Here is a 17633-nt window from a genome sequence, read left to right on the forward strand (position 1 = left end):
ACATTAACTACCTGACCATAGAGTGAAAGACCTATTCTAGCCCAAACATGAATGGCCAGAGATTCCTTGACTTTGTCAATGCCAATGCATTGGATCAGCTGTTTGAGAGGTGAAAATGTCCAGGACCTGGTAGTAACCAACATGAGTAGCCAATGTAGCACCCCTACAGTGTCATCTTCCTTGGTAAGATCTGACCATAAAGAGATCATCTTTGGAGTCACCATCTCCCCTGACCCTCCCCTCCTTATTGGTGTCAAACAAAAAAAACTTTTCCAAAGCTGACTACAATCTCCTGAGAGCAGGTATAAGCAGCTTCTCAGTCACTGTCCCTTCAGTAGGAATTAGCACTAATGTCCAAGCCTACACCAAAAAACTATATGAGCACCTACATGGCTGTACTCAGCAATACCTGACCGGACCTAATCATGTTCCTCAAGGAAGAATAATCCTGTCTGGTGAACAGTAGCAATAAACAAACTCTATAATAAAAGGAAAAACATTGCTATCCAGGACCAAGAAGGAGCAGGTGCCAAGTTGGAAGCAATCTCTCTTTTGTCTGAACAAGCAAATAAGGTCAGCGGTGAAATCCTCTAAGGCTAACCTCGAGTCCAAATTGGCCACATCCACTAAGGACAATCACAATGCCTACGTCACATACATCTTCAGCCTGAAAGGTAACACACAAATCTGTTGTGAACTGGTGGTCAATAACACCACATACACAAATGCCATAGATGTAGCCAACCTGCTGGCAGACAGGTTCAGTGAAAACTTCACCCCCCTGTCCCTCCATCAGTAAAGCAGGACATCCCCAACACCTGCTCCCCTCCCCTCATTACTGGGGAGCAGGTGTTTAATGCTTTCTCAATGGCAATAAATACAGTCTCCATGACACCTGACAACATCCCTGGATGTATCCTACATGAACTCAGGCATGAGCTGTCAGCTCCATTTGGCACCCTATTCAACTAAAGCCTGACCACTAGCTTTTTTCCAGCCGAATGGAGGACAGCCACTGTCATCCCTCTACACAAAGGTGGAACATCCACTGACTCAGGCAATTATAGGCCCATCAGAGTAAGTAGCCTTATCTGCAAGGCCATGGAACACATTATCATGGATCGTATAAACAAGGACATTGGCAAACTCCAAACGCTTGACCCCACACAGTTTGGTTTTGTCAAAGGGAGATCAGGAATGTTAAACCTGGTTGACTTCTTTGAAACAGTCACCAAAGCCATGGATGAGGGGAAGAAGGTGCACACCGCCTACCTTAACCTAGTCAAAGCCTTCGACACTATTCCCCACTGAGGCATAATAGATAAACTCTCCCAGCTAGGCATCAACCCGTATGTTACCAGCTAACTGGCTCACTGACAGAACCCACTCAGTCAAAATAGGGGAAGCCACCTCTAGTAGTAGACCTGTAACGAGTGGTGTACCCCAAGTATCGGTCTAGGGGCCTCTACTGTTTGGGATATACTTTTCTTAGGTGGAAGCCAAAATCAGTGGTCTGTGGCTGACCACATTTGCAGATGACTGCAAACTGGGTGCTGTCTTAAATTCCCCTAGTGATGTAAACATCCTCCAAGAGGGCCTCACCCAAACAAATGACTGGTGCCAGAAGCATGGCATCAAACTGAATGCCAAGAAATGCATCATTATCCCCTTTGGGGAAAATGGTGTCCCCACTAATTATCACATTAACAACGTACTAAGCATCCAATCAGTCGTGAGGGACTTGGGCACCCAGGTTGATAGCAACCTGACTTTTGACCACCATGTTGTTTCCATTGTACAGAAGTTTTCTACATGGCCCACCTCATAAGTAAGGGTATTACATCCAGAAACAAGGAGGTCATAACATCCCTGTACTCCTCCCTTATCAGACCCATTACTGAGTACAATGTCCCCTTGGGCATGTACCTTGCCAAGCACATGCAGCAGCTGGAGAGACCACAGAGGTTCCTGACCAGGAAAATCCAGGGTCTCAAACACCTGTCCTATACTGAAAGGCTAAAAGCCCTGTCCCTCTACTCAGACTCATACAGACTGGTCAGAGGTGACCTGTGTCTGGCATACAAGGCCATCTGAGACCCAGCCTTGATGGAGTTGCTGCATATCCGTAAGCCAAACTCCACTCACGCAACACACATGCAAGGCCTCAACCTGGTCTGTGACATTAATAGAATTTGTCGACGGGATAGAATTCTGTCCCAAAGACTAGCCCAATCTATGGAATAGACTCCCTCTCCATGTCAAGCATAGTACCTCTCTAGCCCTCTTTAAGAGGAACCTGGACGACTGGATGGGAAACAGAAAATACACCCCTGGGATCCCACCTGTGTCCCTGCTGCACAGGGGAAACAGGTGCTGCCTTTCTGGGAACATAGGCAAAAGTCTTGGCTAGGATTGTAAGGGCCTGTAAGCCAAGCCAATACCCTGGTATCATCCTATGAACCTATTTACTTATCAAAGTCATAGTCATTTTCTCTCAAACACCACAGAAAGTCCAAGATTTAAAAAAATAACCAATGCCTAGCTACAGTATGTCTCTAAAAAGTCACAGCAATTATTGGTCCCCTAATGTCTTTTTTATGTCATGGGGTCTGGAATGGGGTCTCTGGACCAGAAGTGTATCCCTCACTGGTAAGATCAGACCATAAACTAATCTCACTGGATATTCACATCCCAACCCCACCCCCTGCCCAGAAAACCACAGTGAAAAACTTCTCTGAAGCAAATTTCACACTCCTCAAAGCCGAGGTGGAATCCTTCAAAGCCCCCGGGCATGTGGAAAATATGGCCCAGACCGCAGAATCCTTTATAAATGCATTCTATGAACACCTTCAGGAATGCATGGATCAGGCAATCCCAAATAAAACCAAGACCCAATCTTCCAAAGGCAGGCATCCTGTCTGGTGGACCCCAGCCATAAACCAACTATACAACAGAAGGAGGAAGCTACTACATGATAGAGCAAAATCCCAAAAAGGGAAGGCATCTCTGATCAGTATTAGCAAAAAACTATGGGCACTCATAAAATCATCTAAGGCCAGCTTCAAGAGAAAAATTGCACAGGACACTAAGGATAATCACAAGGCTTTCTTTAGTTATGTTAGGAACCTGGGTGGGAATTCCCAGATATGCACAGAATTAGTCCAAAATGACAAAAAATACACCGAACCTACAGACATTGCCAACATCCTAGATGTCAAGTTCAGCGCAAACTCCCCCCCCCCCCACCAAAAGGGCAAATATCTATCCCAGCAGAGTGCTGCCCCCCTGACATCCCAGATGCTCAGGTAAGAGCCTCCCTCTCCAAAGCAAAAAACACAGCATCAATGGGACCAGACGGTGTCCCGGGCTGCATCCTACATGAACTCCAAGAAGAGCTAAACCCAAACATAAAACTACTGTTCAATCTCAGCCTTACTACAGGATATGTACCCAAAGAGTGGCATACAGCAACAGTGGTCCCTCTCCACAAAGGTGGTGCCTCAATGGATCCTGGAAACTATCGCCCCATAAGCCTGACTAGCTTGGTCTGCAAAGCTATGGAAAAGATCATCATGGACCTCATAAATAAAGATATTGGGGACCTACAGACACTGGATCCTACCCAGTTTGGCTTTGTTAAGGGAAGATCCTGCCTCTTAAACCTGGTTGATTTCTTTGAAACAGTCACCAAGGCCATTAACGAGGGGAAGGTGATCCACACAGCCTACCTGGACCTCGCAAAAGCCTTTGATACAATACCCCACTCGGGCATTATAGATAAGCTCACCAGCTTAAATATAAACCCCTATGTCACTAGATGGGTTGCAAACTGGCTCAAGGACAGAACCCACATGGTTAGAATTGCTGGAGCCATGTCAGACTCCAAACCAGTTACAAGTGGCATCCCACAAGGCTCAGTCCTGGGACCTCTCTTGTTTGGTATATATTTCTTGGAGGTACAGGCCAACATGGAAGGACTGTGGCTGACCAAGTTCGCAGATGACTGCAAACTAGGTGCCATAATCGACTCTCCAGCCGACACAAGCATCCTACAAAAGGGCCTCATAGAAACCGACAACTGGTGCCAGAGCCATGGCCTCAAGCTAAATGCCAAAAAGTGTATAGTCATCCCCTTTGGCAAAAACAAAGTGCCCACAAATTACCACATAGGTGGTAATCCATTAAGTACGGAAGAAGTAATTAGGGACGTGGAGACCCAAGTTGATAGCAATCTCTCATTTGAAAACCATGTGGCCAAAGTGGTTTGAAAAAAACATTTTATATAGCCCACCTAATCATGAAGGGATTCACATCTAGATCAGGGGAGGTCATCATGCCTCTTTACTCATCCCTCATCAGGCCCATAATTGAGTACAATGCCCCTTTTGGGATGTACCTTACCAGACACCTGCAGCAACTGGAATGACCCCAAAAGTACCTCACCAAGAGGATCAAAGGGCTCAAACAGATGCCATATGCTGCCCGGTTAAAGAAACTCCAGCTCTACTCAGTGGCATACTGCCTGCTCAGAGGCAATCTGTGCCTCACGTATAAAGCCATGTCCAGCTCGGAATTAATGGACATGCTGCACCTCAGAAAATCCAAATCCCATTGAGCTACGCGCTCGAAAGACTTGAACCTCAGCACTGAAATAAATAGGACATGCTGGAGAGACAGATTCATAACCCAGAGGCTCCCTTCACTCTGGAATAAAATCCCAGTCCAGGTTAGGCAGAGTCCCTCAATGACTCTCTTCAAGAGGAATCTTGATGAGTGGATGGGAGATCGTAGGTTTACCCCAGGTATCACTTCTGTGTCACTGTTAGACAGAGGCACAGTATACTAACCTCGAAAAAGGGCATAGCAAAATTCATTTAAAATGGGAGGCGAAAGCCAAACACACTCTGGCTAGGCTTATAAATGCCCTAGGGCAGATAGCCTAGTATGAACCTATGAACCTATGAGTAGAGTTTCATGGTTGTATTGCTGCACAGAGTTCACAAACATGGTCTGCCCTTTAATTAAAAAAATAGTATTCCATGGACCCTCTTGTGGCATCATTACATTATGTTTTTCTTTTGTCTGTATCTGTAATCACTTTTTTTTAGTTCTTCATGCGTTACTAGTAAAAGTGTTTTTGAACATCACATTTATAGGATTAGTTGCAAAAGTAGGATGTACATAACATCTATTTGCTGTCCGTGTACTGTTCAGCTATTGTTTTCCAGTGGATTCCTTTAGACTTGGGAATCCTTATCACACTGTTAATATTCTACATTAAACATTCCATTAATCCATTTGTTGTAGTCATGGAGGAGTCACTTTTTACAGGTAATATCCTGTCATTCATCATATTCCATAAAATTATGGCTATTAAAAGGTAGGCCACTCACAGCCCTTCTTGTCTTAGTTATGTAAAATTTTTAAGAATTTTATTAAGAATCTGTACTGTTACATATGCGAGTATAGAAAACGATGATTCTGCAAAGGGGGATTTTGAGTGATCTCTGACATCTAGTAAATATTCTTTAGTATATAATATTGTCTACTCTCCCATAAAAGCCAGTAGTAAAATTAGTCACTTGCTCTTTTGGCAGTTCTGATATTTGTATGGGAATAATGTTGTTGCAGTGTGTACTGATTTGATACAGCAAACAATCTTTAAACATTTTCTTTATAACTTCAACTAGATTAATAAACCATATATCTGAAGTTGTTAATCTTCCTAGTCATCACTGATGGGGCTCGGAACAGAGTCAGCCTTATACCAAGCTTGCATGCACCAAAAACTCTCAAGCTAAGCTGCTACCTACAATGCCCTTCACTCAGTTACCTCAGCACTCGTTTGCCACGTGGCCATATAGCAGGGTTTCACTGAGCTCTCCAGCTAAGTGGTTTGTTTTATATATTTACAAGTTTTTGTGAAAATATTTTCTCGTTAGTTGCTTGTTGTTTGATATCTTTTTATATTCAGCTCTACACACAGGTATCCCTTTCATACCATTGTTGGTATTTTGAACTTTCTACCCTTATGGTATCTTATTACGATTGTTGGTATTTCCTCTCTCTTTACTATCTTCACTTTCTTCACTTTTCTCACTCTTTCCTTTTTGGGTGAGAGTGTGTACTATTATGTCTGAGAAGAAGGGAACTACGGGCTTTAAACACTGCACTTCTTACAGTGGTAAACGTCTGAATAGCAACCTTCATGAAGAGTGTGTGTACTGTTTAGGGATTCAGCATTTGTCCGCAAAACCCCCATGTGATATTTGTGCTAGCTTCAGTCAGTGGACGCTGAATGAACGTCGGAATAAATTGATTCTGAAGGGCCTGCTTTCATCGCCTTTTTCGAAGGCTATTTCTGCAATGGAGGTCTCATCCCCTCCTTCTGTGGACAAGAAACGTCCTCGCTCAGACCCCTCTTCACTGGCTGGTGACAGAGGTAAAAGCCATAAGCACAAGGCCCAAAAGCCTTCCTCTGAGTACCGTACTGCCTCCTTGGTTCCGACTACATCGGTTCTGACTTCGGCTCCAGTGAAGCTTATCGAGAGTGCCTCGTCGGCACCTACTCTGGCACCGACTACGGTGCCATCTTCTACCTCAGTTACGACCAGTTTGTCTGCCTATGTCTTGGCACTGATGTTACCCATCTCTGCTCCGATGTCGGTTCTGACAACAACTTCGGAGCCGTTCTTGACATCCACCCCTGTTGTGACCTCGACTCCAAGCCCATTCTTGGCTCTAACCATTCCGTTGTTGCCAGTTTCTAAGCTGGAATTGTCGGTGCCATTCTGTGATACACCACAGACCCAATACTTGTAGTCTGTGGACCCATTTGCCAGACAAGCCTGCAGCCCCTTTTTGGACTGGCCTGATTCCCCCTCAGGCGCATCAGTAAGATCCACCAGGAGCCTTTCAGAATTGAATGTGGTGCGCCTTTTTTACCAGCTGCTGACCACCAGGGGAATTTCAAATTTGCCTAGACCCTATCCCACCCCAGGCTTTGGGTATATTACTCCGGCGACCCCTACATACTCTCCTTCCTTGGATCCCTCGGTTCCAAGGCTCATACATCTGACATTTTCGAGAGGACCCCTTTCCTCGGCACTGACAATAACAGTGTCTGAGGCCTCGAGGCCCCTTTAAGTGTTGGTTCCATCGGAACCCATCCTCCCTCAATCTCATGCTTGGGGGGGGTGGCACCTCCGGTTCCAGTCCCGGTTCTGACTGTGTAGTCAGTCCCGGCTTTGAATCTGAGGGTGACTACCACCCCGAGTTTGCTTGAGGCTCTGTCACTGGGAGCAGACCATGTGAAACGGGGTGTGACCCCCGGTTCTGATTTTGTCTTCTTCAGTTCCAGGCTCCCACTCCTCTTCAGGCGGGCCCACTTTCTGGGTGATGGAGAGTGCTTGCTTCTAGTAATCCTCCCACGTCGGGTATCCTCCCAGTTCCTTCTGAGCCATAGCTGTCAAAGGCCACCCCCCAGGACTCTGAGAGCACAAGGCCCAGGAAACCCCCTGCTCAGGGTATTTCCCTTTCTGAGTCTTCTTTGGATGCTCCCACCAAAAACCCCCCTCAGAAATGGGCATGTAAGAGGAAACACATGGACTCCTCAGAGGAGTCCCTCATGGAAGATATGGACTACGATGATGGGGAAGGATCCCCACGATCACCCTCTGATGACATCTCCTTTGGAGACATCATGGAAATCTTGAAACAGAGGGGTGACTGGAAGCCCTCCAATCCTTCCACAGAGGAATCTGTATTCCTGCAGGCCTTTCGCTCTTGGCCCTCTACTTCTTGGTGAGCCCCCCTGCCGATGAGTTGGTTAAGCTCATCATGCAGTGGGCGTGGAAAAACCTGGACTTCATTGAGGCCATCTCCAGGAGATCAGGCAAGGTACTCTCCCCTCCAGAGGATCAACCCCATTGGTCTAGAGGCTTGCCAGTGGATGCTATGGTGGTGGTGGCAGCCACGAAAAAGGACCTTGCGGAAGAGAGTCCTGCTGTCCACCCACCTAACAGAGAGTCCTGAGTAGTGGACAGGTTAGGGAAGTGAGTTTTTGCATCAACAACCTTTGCAGTCAGGTCTCTGAACTTTTTGGCACATTTTACCAGGCTCCAGAGAGATCTTATCTCTGAACTCTCCGGAACCCTCGTGGACCAAGTATTGGATGGAGCACTAGATAAAGTTGCTTCCCAACTTGCCACCCTAGAGTCAATATCCAATTCATCCATGAGGTTGCTGTCACACGCAACTGAAGGAGTGGCTAGAGCTGCGGGTGCAGGTGTAGTCATGAGATGCCACACCTGGATGCACATTTGTGACCTTGCGGACTCCTTCAAGTCTTCCTTTTTAAATGCCACTATCGAACCATCAGCTCTGTTCACTGCTAAGGTCAAGGATATATTAGCCTGATGCGAGCAAGATGGGAAGACCTTGTCTGCCATAGGCCTATGCTTTTCCAAACCTCAGCGTTTCTTCTCCAGGAATCAAAGGAGCAGGAAGATGTGGCACAAGAAGTCTCAAGGTCCTTTCCATGATGCACATGGTAAGGACTCCCCCAGTGGCAGAGGGGGTTCCAATAATAGAAGATGCCCCTTCCAGGGCAGAGGGGGTCCCCAGAACCAGGGCTCCAGAGATTCCTTCTTGGGTACACCAAATCAGCGCTCCTGAAGCGCTGCCCGATTGCTTTCCTCTGGAGGCAGTCGGGGTGCGTTTTTCACTGCACCAAGCTGCCTGGCTCTCTTTTACAAACGATCAGTGGGTGCAGAGAATCATTACCAGAGGCTACGACATTCCCCTAATATCTTATCCAAGACCTTCAAAATCCCTTCCCGAGGTTCCACCCAGTCAATGGGAGGAGGCAGCATCTAAAATACGAAAGCTATGTAAAAAATGAGCCATCCAACAGGTCCCCCCAGATCAGTGTGGATCAGGGTTCTACTCAAGATTCTTTTTGGTGCCAAAGAAGTCAGGGGACTGGAGGCCCATTCTGGATCTCAGCCAACTAAACAAATCAGTAGTTCAGACCAAGTTTTGCATGGTCACGATTCAATCCATCCTTCCCTTTCTGCAGGAGGGTGTGTGGATGTGCTCATTAGATCTCTGGGATGTGTATTACCATATCAAGATGGACAAGCGCTCCAGGAGCCTTCTTCGCTTCCGGTTGGGAGCCAATCACTACCAATTCAGAGCCCTACCTTTCGGTCTCTTGACAGCCCCCAGAGTGTTCAAAAAATGCCTTGCAGTAGTAACAGCTCATCTGAGACTTCAGGGATTCCAGGTGTTTCCGTACCTAGATGATTGGCTCCTCTCCGCCCCCACCAAGCATCTACTGGTTAGGGCCGTCTGCTACATCCTGATCCTAGTGGAGTCACTGGGCATTACCATACATTTGGAGAAATCCAACCTTCAACCCTCACAACAATTGAAATTCATAGGGGCAATATTCAACACCCAGTCAAGCCTGATCTCCCTTCCTCTTCACAGGCTTCAGAGATTAAGGGCACAGGTTCAAGTGATACTCTGTCGAAGAAAGGTGTCTGCAAGGGAAGTTCTCCAGTTCCTGCAGCCATACCTATTGTTCCCCTAGCCAGACTGCACATGAGATTACTACAATGGCTCCTTCAGGCCCAGTGGATACCCAATCTTCACCCCCTGAGCTCACAGATTCTCATCACCAACACTTGCAAACAAGATCTCTTCTGGTGGATGAATACAGATGAAAATATTTGGTGTCACCCTTTCCAGGCTCCCCAGCCCAGCACCATGGTGACCACAAATGCTTCCCTGATAGGGGGGGGGGGCACTTCCAGGGGAAAGTCAGTCCAAGGCACGTGGTCCAATGTAGAGGTCAACTTGCATATCAATGCCTGGAGTTAAGAGCGGTGCTATTGGCGTTGCAAGCTTTCCATCTATTCCTTCCATCCAGAACGATTGTTGTCCAGTCAGACAACATGTCCGTGGTCTTGTACATAAACAAACAGGGAGGGACCAAATCCTACCCCCTATGTCACGCAGCCATGAGAATCTGGCAGTGGGCTATAGCGTCCAACTGCTTTCTGATTGCAACGCATATCCCAGGGAGCTCCAACGTGACTGCGGACAGGCTAAGCAGAATGCATTCTCCATCCTCACAAGTGGTCTCTCAACCCGAGTGAGGTAGCAGACATTTTCAGCCGTTGGGGCCAGCCATGCAGCAGCTACTTTGCCCTCTTTCCCCCTCTCGGGAGTCACTAAGAAATGCTTTGATTCACAACTGGCCCATGGGTCTCCTTTATGCTTATCCTCCGTGTCCTCTGATTCCCCTTGTTCTAAGGAAAGCTATTCAGTTGAGAAGCAAAGTGATCCTTATTGCCCTGTTATGGCCTCGTCAAGTATGGTTTCCCTTCCTCCGACCTCATCTGCTACAACCTCTTTGGATCCTAGATATTCATCAGGACCTCATATCTCACCCACAAGGGCTGACTCCCCCGAATCTGTCCACCCTCAAGCTGACAGCTTGGTTTCTCCACTTCCGTTAGTTGCCAGGCAGGAAACCCTCTCTTCACCCGTACGTGATATTATCTTGGCCTCTCATAAACCATCCACCAGGAAACTTTACAGGGACAAATGGAAAAGATTCTCTATTTGGTCACATAATCAGAAGCTAGATCCATTTTCAGCCCCCATAGCCACTATTCTTCATTACCTGGCTGAACTGTTCGACAATGGGGCATCAGCTTCCACCATTCGAGTCCATCTAGCAGCTGTTTCCAACTTCCATAATGGTTCAGATGGAGTCCCGCTTATTTCCTCTCACCTTTGCAAGACTTTCCTCAAGGGTATTTTCCACAGCAGGCCTCCCATCAGGCAGCCGGTGGAGGCATGGAATATCTCCTGGGTTCTGCAGTCTCTTTCTCTGCCCCCTTTTGAGCCTGCTACAACATGTGATCTAAAATTCCTGTCATGGAAATCCTTATTTCTAGTGGCTGTCACCTCAGCCAGACAAATTTCTGAATTACAAGCATTATGTATCAAGAGCCCTTATCTGATCTTTCATAAGGACAGAGTATCACTTCATACTAACCCAGCCTTTCTCCTCAAAGTGGTGTTTGACTTTTCGATTAACCAGTCCATTGAGCTCCCTGTGTTCTTCCCAAATTATTCTAACAAGGGAGAATACCGTCTACATTCCATGGATGTTCATAGACAATTACCTTTCTTTCTGGACAGAACTAAATCCTTTCGCAAGTCAGACCAGCTTTCCATTTCCTTTCCGGGTCCTAAAATGGGAGGTGCAGTATCAAAAGTTACTTTGTCTAAATGGCTCAGGGATTGCATTGCCTTCTCATATTCGCTTATGGATGGATCTAAACCTGGCCAAATCAAAGCTCACTCAACTAGGGCTATTGCAGCATCAGTTGCCTTCCACTCTAGGGCCTCCATGGATGACATTTGTGCAGCTGCCATTTGGGCTAATGCCCCATACCTTTATCAAGCATTACACATTGGATCTGATCTCCAGGGGAAGAGTGGCATTTGGTTCAATGGTTCTCAGGAATGTTCATCCATAAGGGCCACCCAGGTTCTCCAAGTAGCTGGGGACTCGATCCCATCAGTGATGAATAGGAAGAAGATTAACAACTTCAGATAAAGAAGTTATGTCTTACCATAACGTTCCATCTAAGTTGTTGATCTTCTTCCAGTCATCACACCCTCCCACTGACCCCCTCCAAAGGTTCCTGGCGGATCTTCTGGGTCTTTGTGGTGTCTTAGGGTTACTGCGCAGAGATGGCCTCTGACTTATTTATTTTTCTATATATTGCATTCAAACTCGATCTGAGGTAACTGAGTGAAGAGCATTGTGGGTAGCAGCTTAGCTCGAGAGTTATTGGTGCACACAAGCTTGGTATAAGGCCAACTCAATTCCAAGGGCTTGGAACCGAACCCATCAGTGATGACTGGAAGATCAACAAATCAGATGGAACATTATGGTAAGACATAACTTCTTTTTTCTCTTTCACCAAGGACTTAATGTTTAAAGTTCCTTGAAGAGCTTCATGCTCTATTTTATGGAATTCTTCTAGATTTTTTTGATATTACCAGTTTGGAATTCTTTATCAAACATTTCCCACTTTCATATTTTATATCTCCCCTGAATTTCTCAGGTTGCCTTAATGTCACTTATGGATCCTTTCTCTTAATTCTGTGCCACATATAATTTCTACCCCCCCCCCCCCTTTAGCAGAACAGGGTGTGTGTGAATATTTCTTTTGAACATTGTATGTTTCCATGTCAGCCAGCACTCTGAGAACAACATATTTAGCAATAATTTTCTCATAATCATCAACTATGTTATCAAGATTGTAAGCATTTCTGCTGAATTTGTGTAATGTTTCAATAAACTATCAGTATTAATGTCCATTCCTTCTGTGCACTGAAATATGAACTGACTTAAGGTCCATTTCTGGACTGTAAATAAATGCTTTATTTTGGGCTTCTAGATGTTTGAGATCTGCAGTCAACATAAAGTATTTTCCAAAAATGTACATATCAAAGTGCATGCAGTCTTAAACAAAAGTTTAAATTGCCTTTTGAGGATATGTGCATCACTTTTCAGCCTCAAACAAAAATCCTGTTGCATATGCTATCATCATCTAATCCCCATTTTACAGATGGCTTAAACATTCACAAAATCTTATAAAGCATTCATCCACTTCTGATAACATTCTGATAACATTGATCTGTTTTTATCAAATTATTGCACTGTTATCTCTAAGCTCATTCTCGTCTTCATTATTTCTCACCTTCTTGCTGCTGTTTAACTGCATGAAACAGTTTTCTTCATTAGGTTAACCTGGAATGGTTAACATGAAATGGCATTCATAGGCCTGGAACTATAAGAGTAGACATTTTGAAAACTTAGCATGGTACTTACGTATTATCGCAACCACTTTTCTGAAAAGGCATAAATGGTTGTGTTTATGCAAAAACTGTTTTCTGAGTTTCTTAACCTTGAAATGGTTGTTTAAGCAAGTAAGCAGAAGTCTCTGACAGTGGCAATGAGGCATCAAGAGGAGCAGGTTGCAACGGTCAATTTTCGCACTCCTGGGGGGAGGCGCGACTCATTTCTTACGTGAACTGAACATTGCTAAAGTGCATCAGGATTCGGCCATTCCTGATCACAACCTCAGCACAGGCAAATCATTGAGGAATATTCCATGCAACTGTTGCTGCACTCATGCCAAATACAGGCACGTGTCCCCAGTACTAAGTAATAGGACAGTGATCCCTTACGGACTGCTGTCTTTCTCACTAGCAGGAGTCCTGATACACAGGTGGTAACCGTTCTTCTGCTTCACAGAGATACCTCTTTTAATCACAGCCCCTTACATTGCTTACCAGGAGTGCTGTAAATGAGGAATGACTCGCACATAATCCTTTCAAATTCCACAATCACAGATGCTACCGTTTACAACTAAAGGGCTTTGAAAGGGTCTGGTTGTCTGGGTGATTTGTAATGTTAAGGACGACTGTGAAGCACCACTCGTATGTTTAGGTGGGGAGCGGATGCTCCCCAGGAAGAGGATTTCTCATGGTATTCCTCTTCCTATGTAAAAAACATTGTCACATAGTAGAACAGAGGACTTCACGCTCCCATTCTTAGGTTAACAGGCATCCTTTCTGAGAAACACAACCATTTCTGCCAGTTCAGAAATGTGGTTGTGATAATACGCAAGTACCCTTAGCATCTTTTGCATCAGTTGCAGGTACTATATCATGCATTTTTTTTAACTTAACTGGATCTGGTGACATGCCATTCACTGAACATATGAATCCATTGAACTCAAGAGCATTGCTTCTTTGTTTAGTGTTAAAACCATTTATTTTTTTACTCTGATCTACATGTCTAACTAAATTCTTCACCATCAGAAATATCACTGGACAGCCCTGCTTTAACTCTCATCTTCCCTGTCGTTTTTTTGCTACCCATACATTTACCATCACAGACACACAATACTTTTCACTAATTGTCCACACTATCCATCCTACTTCATATTATTTTCAAATTCTTAAAATTTCCACATGATCAGCGCTGTCAAATGGCTCAGCCACATCACACACTGTTACTTTCCCTTCTTTTTCCTCCTTTGTCATACACTCAACTTCTTATTTTGCCATCATTAACATTTCATTGAATATCTACCCTTTAATCCAATAAAACCCCTTCATCTAGTCCTTTTTTCATAACAGCTATCAATCCTTTCTGAATAATCTTCATAAATATTTCATAGTCTGTATTTCCCTACATAACTGAATTTTTATTTTGTCTGTTTCCCATTCCCCACATATATTTATAACCCCTTTATAAAAATCTTCTTCTTTTAAACCTCCATCCATCCATCCATTCATTATTTTCAGAAAAACATCCTTTTCACTATCTGACATTTCTTTACAAAAACTATATTAATCCATCGGGACCTGGTGCAAATTCTTGTTTTCCTTCCTTTCTAATTTACTCCAACTTCTTCCTCTCAATTCTTTTTTTCCCATTTCTTGCACTGTCTTCTTTTTCATGTTCTTTACTTTCCATATACCACCTACTACATTTTTTCTGTACATATTCTGCACATACCTTTCAACTATATTCATCGCATTCATTTTTCTCTTGTTATATATCGATTTGTGATGCCGCCTACTGACCACCTCACAAACAGTTTTCAAAGAGTAGTGAAAGTACCACATTGCCCTGGCCAAACTTCCTTTAGTCAGTAGGATTAACAAATAAATTGCTACCTTTTCTTGTTTTATATTATTACATCAAGAGATTTGAAATTAAGCTGTTGATCAGTGTGCACCCATTTTGGAAGTTTACAGTTCAGCTTCTTAGTTCTGTGCTATACATGTTGTCTAATTAGAAAACAAACACATTATGCTCAGAATATTTATTTGTTTTTGTCATTTATTGTTTGCTATTAGTATTTATTAGTTTATTTATGTACTTATTGTAATTTATTACTTCTGTGTTTCTACTAGAAATTCAGCTGATGCCTAGAACACTAAAAATGTTTCAATCATAGCAAAACTTAAAAAAGACATTATGAAGTAGTGAAACATTTCTTTTATAGACAGATATATAACATTCACATAATTCATACACTAGCCAATACAACGACAGTATTTTAATATAATAGAGAATAAATAAAGAAATAAACTTATAGTCCCACCTTCCTGCTTTGCTGTAAACAGAGACAGTGTACATGCCAGGTTGTTTGGAGTCTCTCACTATGAATGCCCCTTCTTTGCCCTAAAGTTAAAAAAAATGTTATAAAGTAAGATGAAATGTTAAAAGAAAAAATGAATCACAGTATATTACCACACAGCTGCTGATTTAAACCAGTCTGAACCTGAATGCCTGTTGTAGCTTACAACAGTACCATCCAAATGCAAAATGTCAATGTTGTGGAACAAATAAATGTATATTTCAGACAAAGACTTGTATATACCAAACATACCTCATTATTCAGAAGTTGTTCAGCCCTGCTTCTTGCCATTGTTCCATTGTACCATCTGAAAAAAATGATAAGAAGGCAAAATCAGTAATCCACTTGCTTTCCTAAAATAGTAGTTTTCAAGATCAGGCATATTGTAAAGCCTGTCTGTAGATCAAACAGCTATAAAGAAAATAGTTATACTTCCCTTAAGAAATGCATATGACTCTAAAAAGACAGGAGAAATAATCAAGATGAGCTAAATGTATTTGTTCTGCAAAACTGATGAAACAACATTTATATCTCCAGCAAGAAAGCATGTCTCCAGTCAAATATGCTGGAAATAAAGTGCAGGACAAGTAACACTTGTAAATAGAAACACAGAAAATGCCAGGAATCAAAAATGTCTCGTTCTTAGTGCCCTTTTTTTGAATTGATGCTGAAGCTTGAATTGATTTTTTTCTAAGCAGCTGAATCATGCTTCCCAGCCATTGTTTTCTCTTCACCTTTTCTAGAGCACAGGTCTGAAAGTCAAGTTTCAGTAAAAAAAACTATTAATATATAATTGTGCTGAGCACATATTGCACAAGGGGTACATTATAACACACACCATGGCATCTCTGATTCAGAAATGCTGCTAAATCCAACAAAAAGAAATTTAGAACCTCTGAAATGTGCTACATCGTAATTGGGTGAGGTATTACTCTTCAAGATCATGTGTTAGCAAGTGCCCAAGAGGATTTCAGTGTCTTAATGTTTTGTGATATTTTTGATACTCACCAAGACTGAAAGGCAAGAACTATCTGGATTAGTGGGAATATTTCCTATGTAGCTATTAGCACCGGGATGGGACAAATACAAGATTATGAACAAGGAAGAGTGAAAATGTGACAGAGAGAGAGCTGCAGGGGCACCTGTTGTAATATTTTCCTGAGCATCATTATTGGATACAGTCAGGTTCATATCTTAATGCCATATCAGGGAAGTGTACTTTACTGAAAACTATTCAGTGCCATGGGGACACTCAATAATGGCAGTCATGCATTAAGAGATAATCTTCTTAGCTACCCTCTTTCCCAGTGGATAATACAATCATTTTCATTTTGGTGGCTAGACATTTTGCTATATATGAGAGATTTTGTTAAAAATTACTATGGCCTGGATGACTAAAAAGAAATCTAAAAGTGGCCAGTCATCTCATGTTAAAACTTTTGATTTGTCTCATGATACCTGAACAGGCATTCATTCTATAGGAACTGGTGGTGATCCTAAAAATCATGTTTACTTCTTCAGAAATGGAGGACCCACAAAAAAAAATAAATAAAAAAGAATAACTACGTATATGATTGAGATACAGAAGATGATCAATTATCTTCCAGCATATATGGCAAGAACTGATACTAAGTTGAAAGAAATGGAAAAGCTACTTACTGAACATTCTGATCAACTATTATTAAATTTTGAGTCTGCAGAACTTAATAGGATGGTATACAGTGCAGCAGATCACTTGCAATACACAAAGACAAAATTAATAAAACTGAAGGATCGTAGCCAATGTAAAAATTTTATTTTATATGCATCCCCAAGATCCAGAGTCAAAGGACTGTGCCACTTTCATGAAACAGATATTAGTGGACAAGTGAGTCTCCCCTTACAAAAGATTTTACTAGTATATTCTCATAGGGTTTATCTGCCTACTTTTCAAAGAATGAAATTCCCCATTCCCATGATCATTCACATTGCCACATATGAGTTAAAAAATAAAATATTGTATGCCTTTTAGGCATCTAGTAAGAAATTCATATTATATAATATAGGAGTCTAGGTGGAAAATGATTATGGACCTGAAACCCACATTAGAAAACCCAAGTACAATTAGGAGATTGCTTTGTGCAACCATTATAAATGGACATTTCAGTACCTGGCTGAGTTAAAGGTGTGGTTGCTAAAGAAGCTACCTCAAATTTGTAACAGTCTTCAACCACTGGCACTGCCCACAGTCATTTGTACAACTTTTCCACCACTGTGCCTTCACGCATCATTAATATTATTTAAATGCAACATGATCTTACAGCAGAAAACATCACTGATGGTTCCACCACTGCGTCTTCACGAATCATTAACATTATTTAAATGCAACAAGATTTTACAGCAGAA

At 43.0% G+C, this 17633-nt stretch overlaps 1 protein-coding gene across 1 annotated transcript in view; it reads right to left on the reverse strand.

Moving 5' to 3' along the window:
- Positions 1 to 17633, reverse strand: part of ITK (IL2 inducible T cell kinase) — a 1334312-nt gene that overhangs the window by 339465 nt on the left and 977214 nt on the right. Inside the window, exons 8-9 of the mRNA XM_044069337.1 lie at positions 15501 to 15555; positions 15213 to 15292 (exon numbers count right to left, since the gene is read on the reverse strand). Of these exons, the coding sequence (XP_043925272.1) occupies positions 15213 to 15292; positions 15501 to 15555 (135 nt within the window). The remainder of the gene's footprint in view (positions 1 to 15212; positions 15293 to 15500; positions 15556 to 17633) is intronic.

Source organism: Protopterus annectens, chromosome 4.part0 (genome assembly GCF_019279795.1).
Source record: "Protopterus annectens isolate FY-2018-M chromosome 4.part0, PAN1.0, whole genome shotgun sequence".
Taxonomy (NCBI): Eukaryota; Metazoa; Chordata; order Ceratodontiformes; family Protopteridae; genus Protopterus; species Protopterus annectens.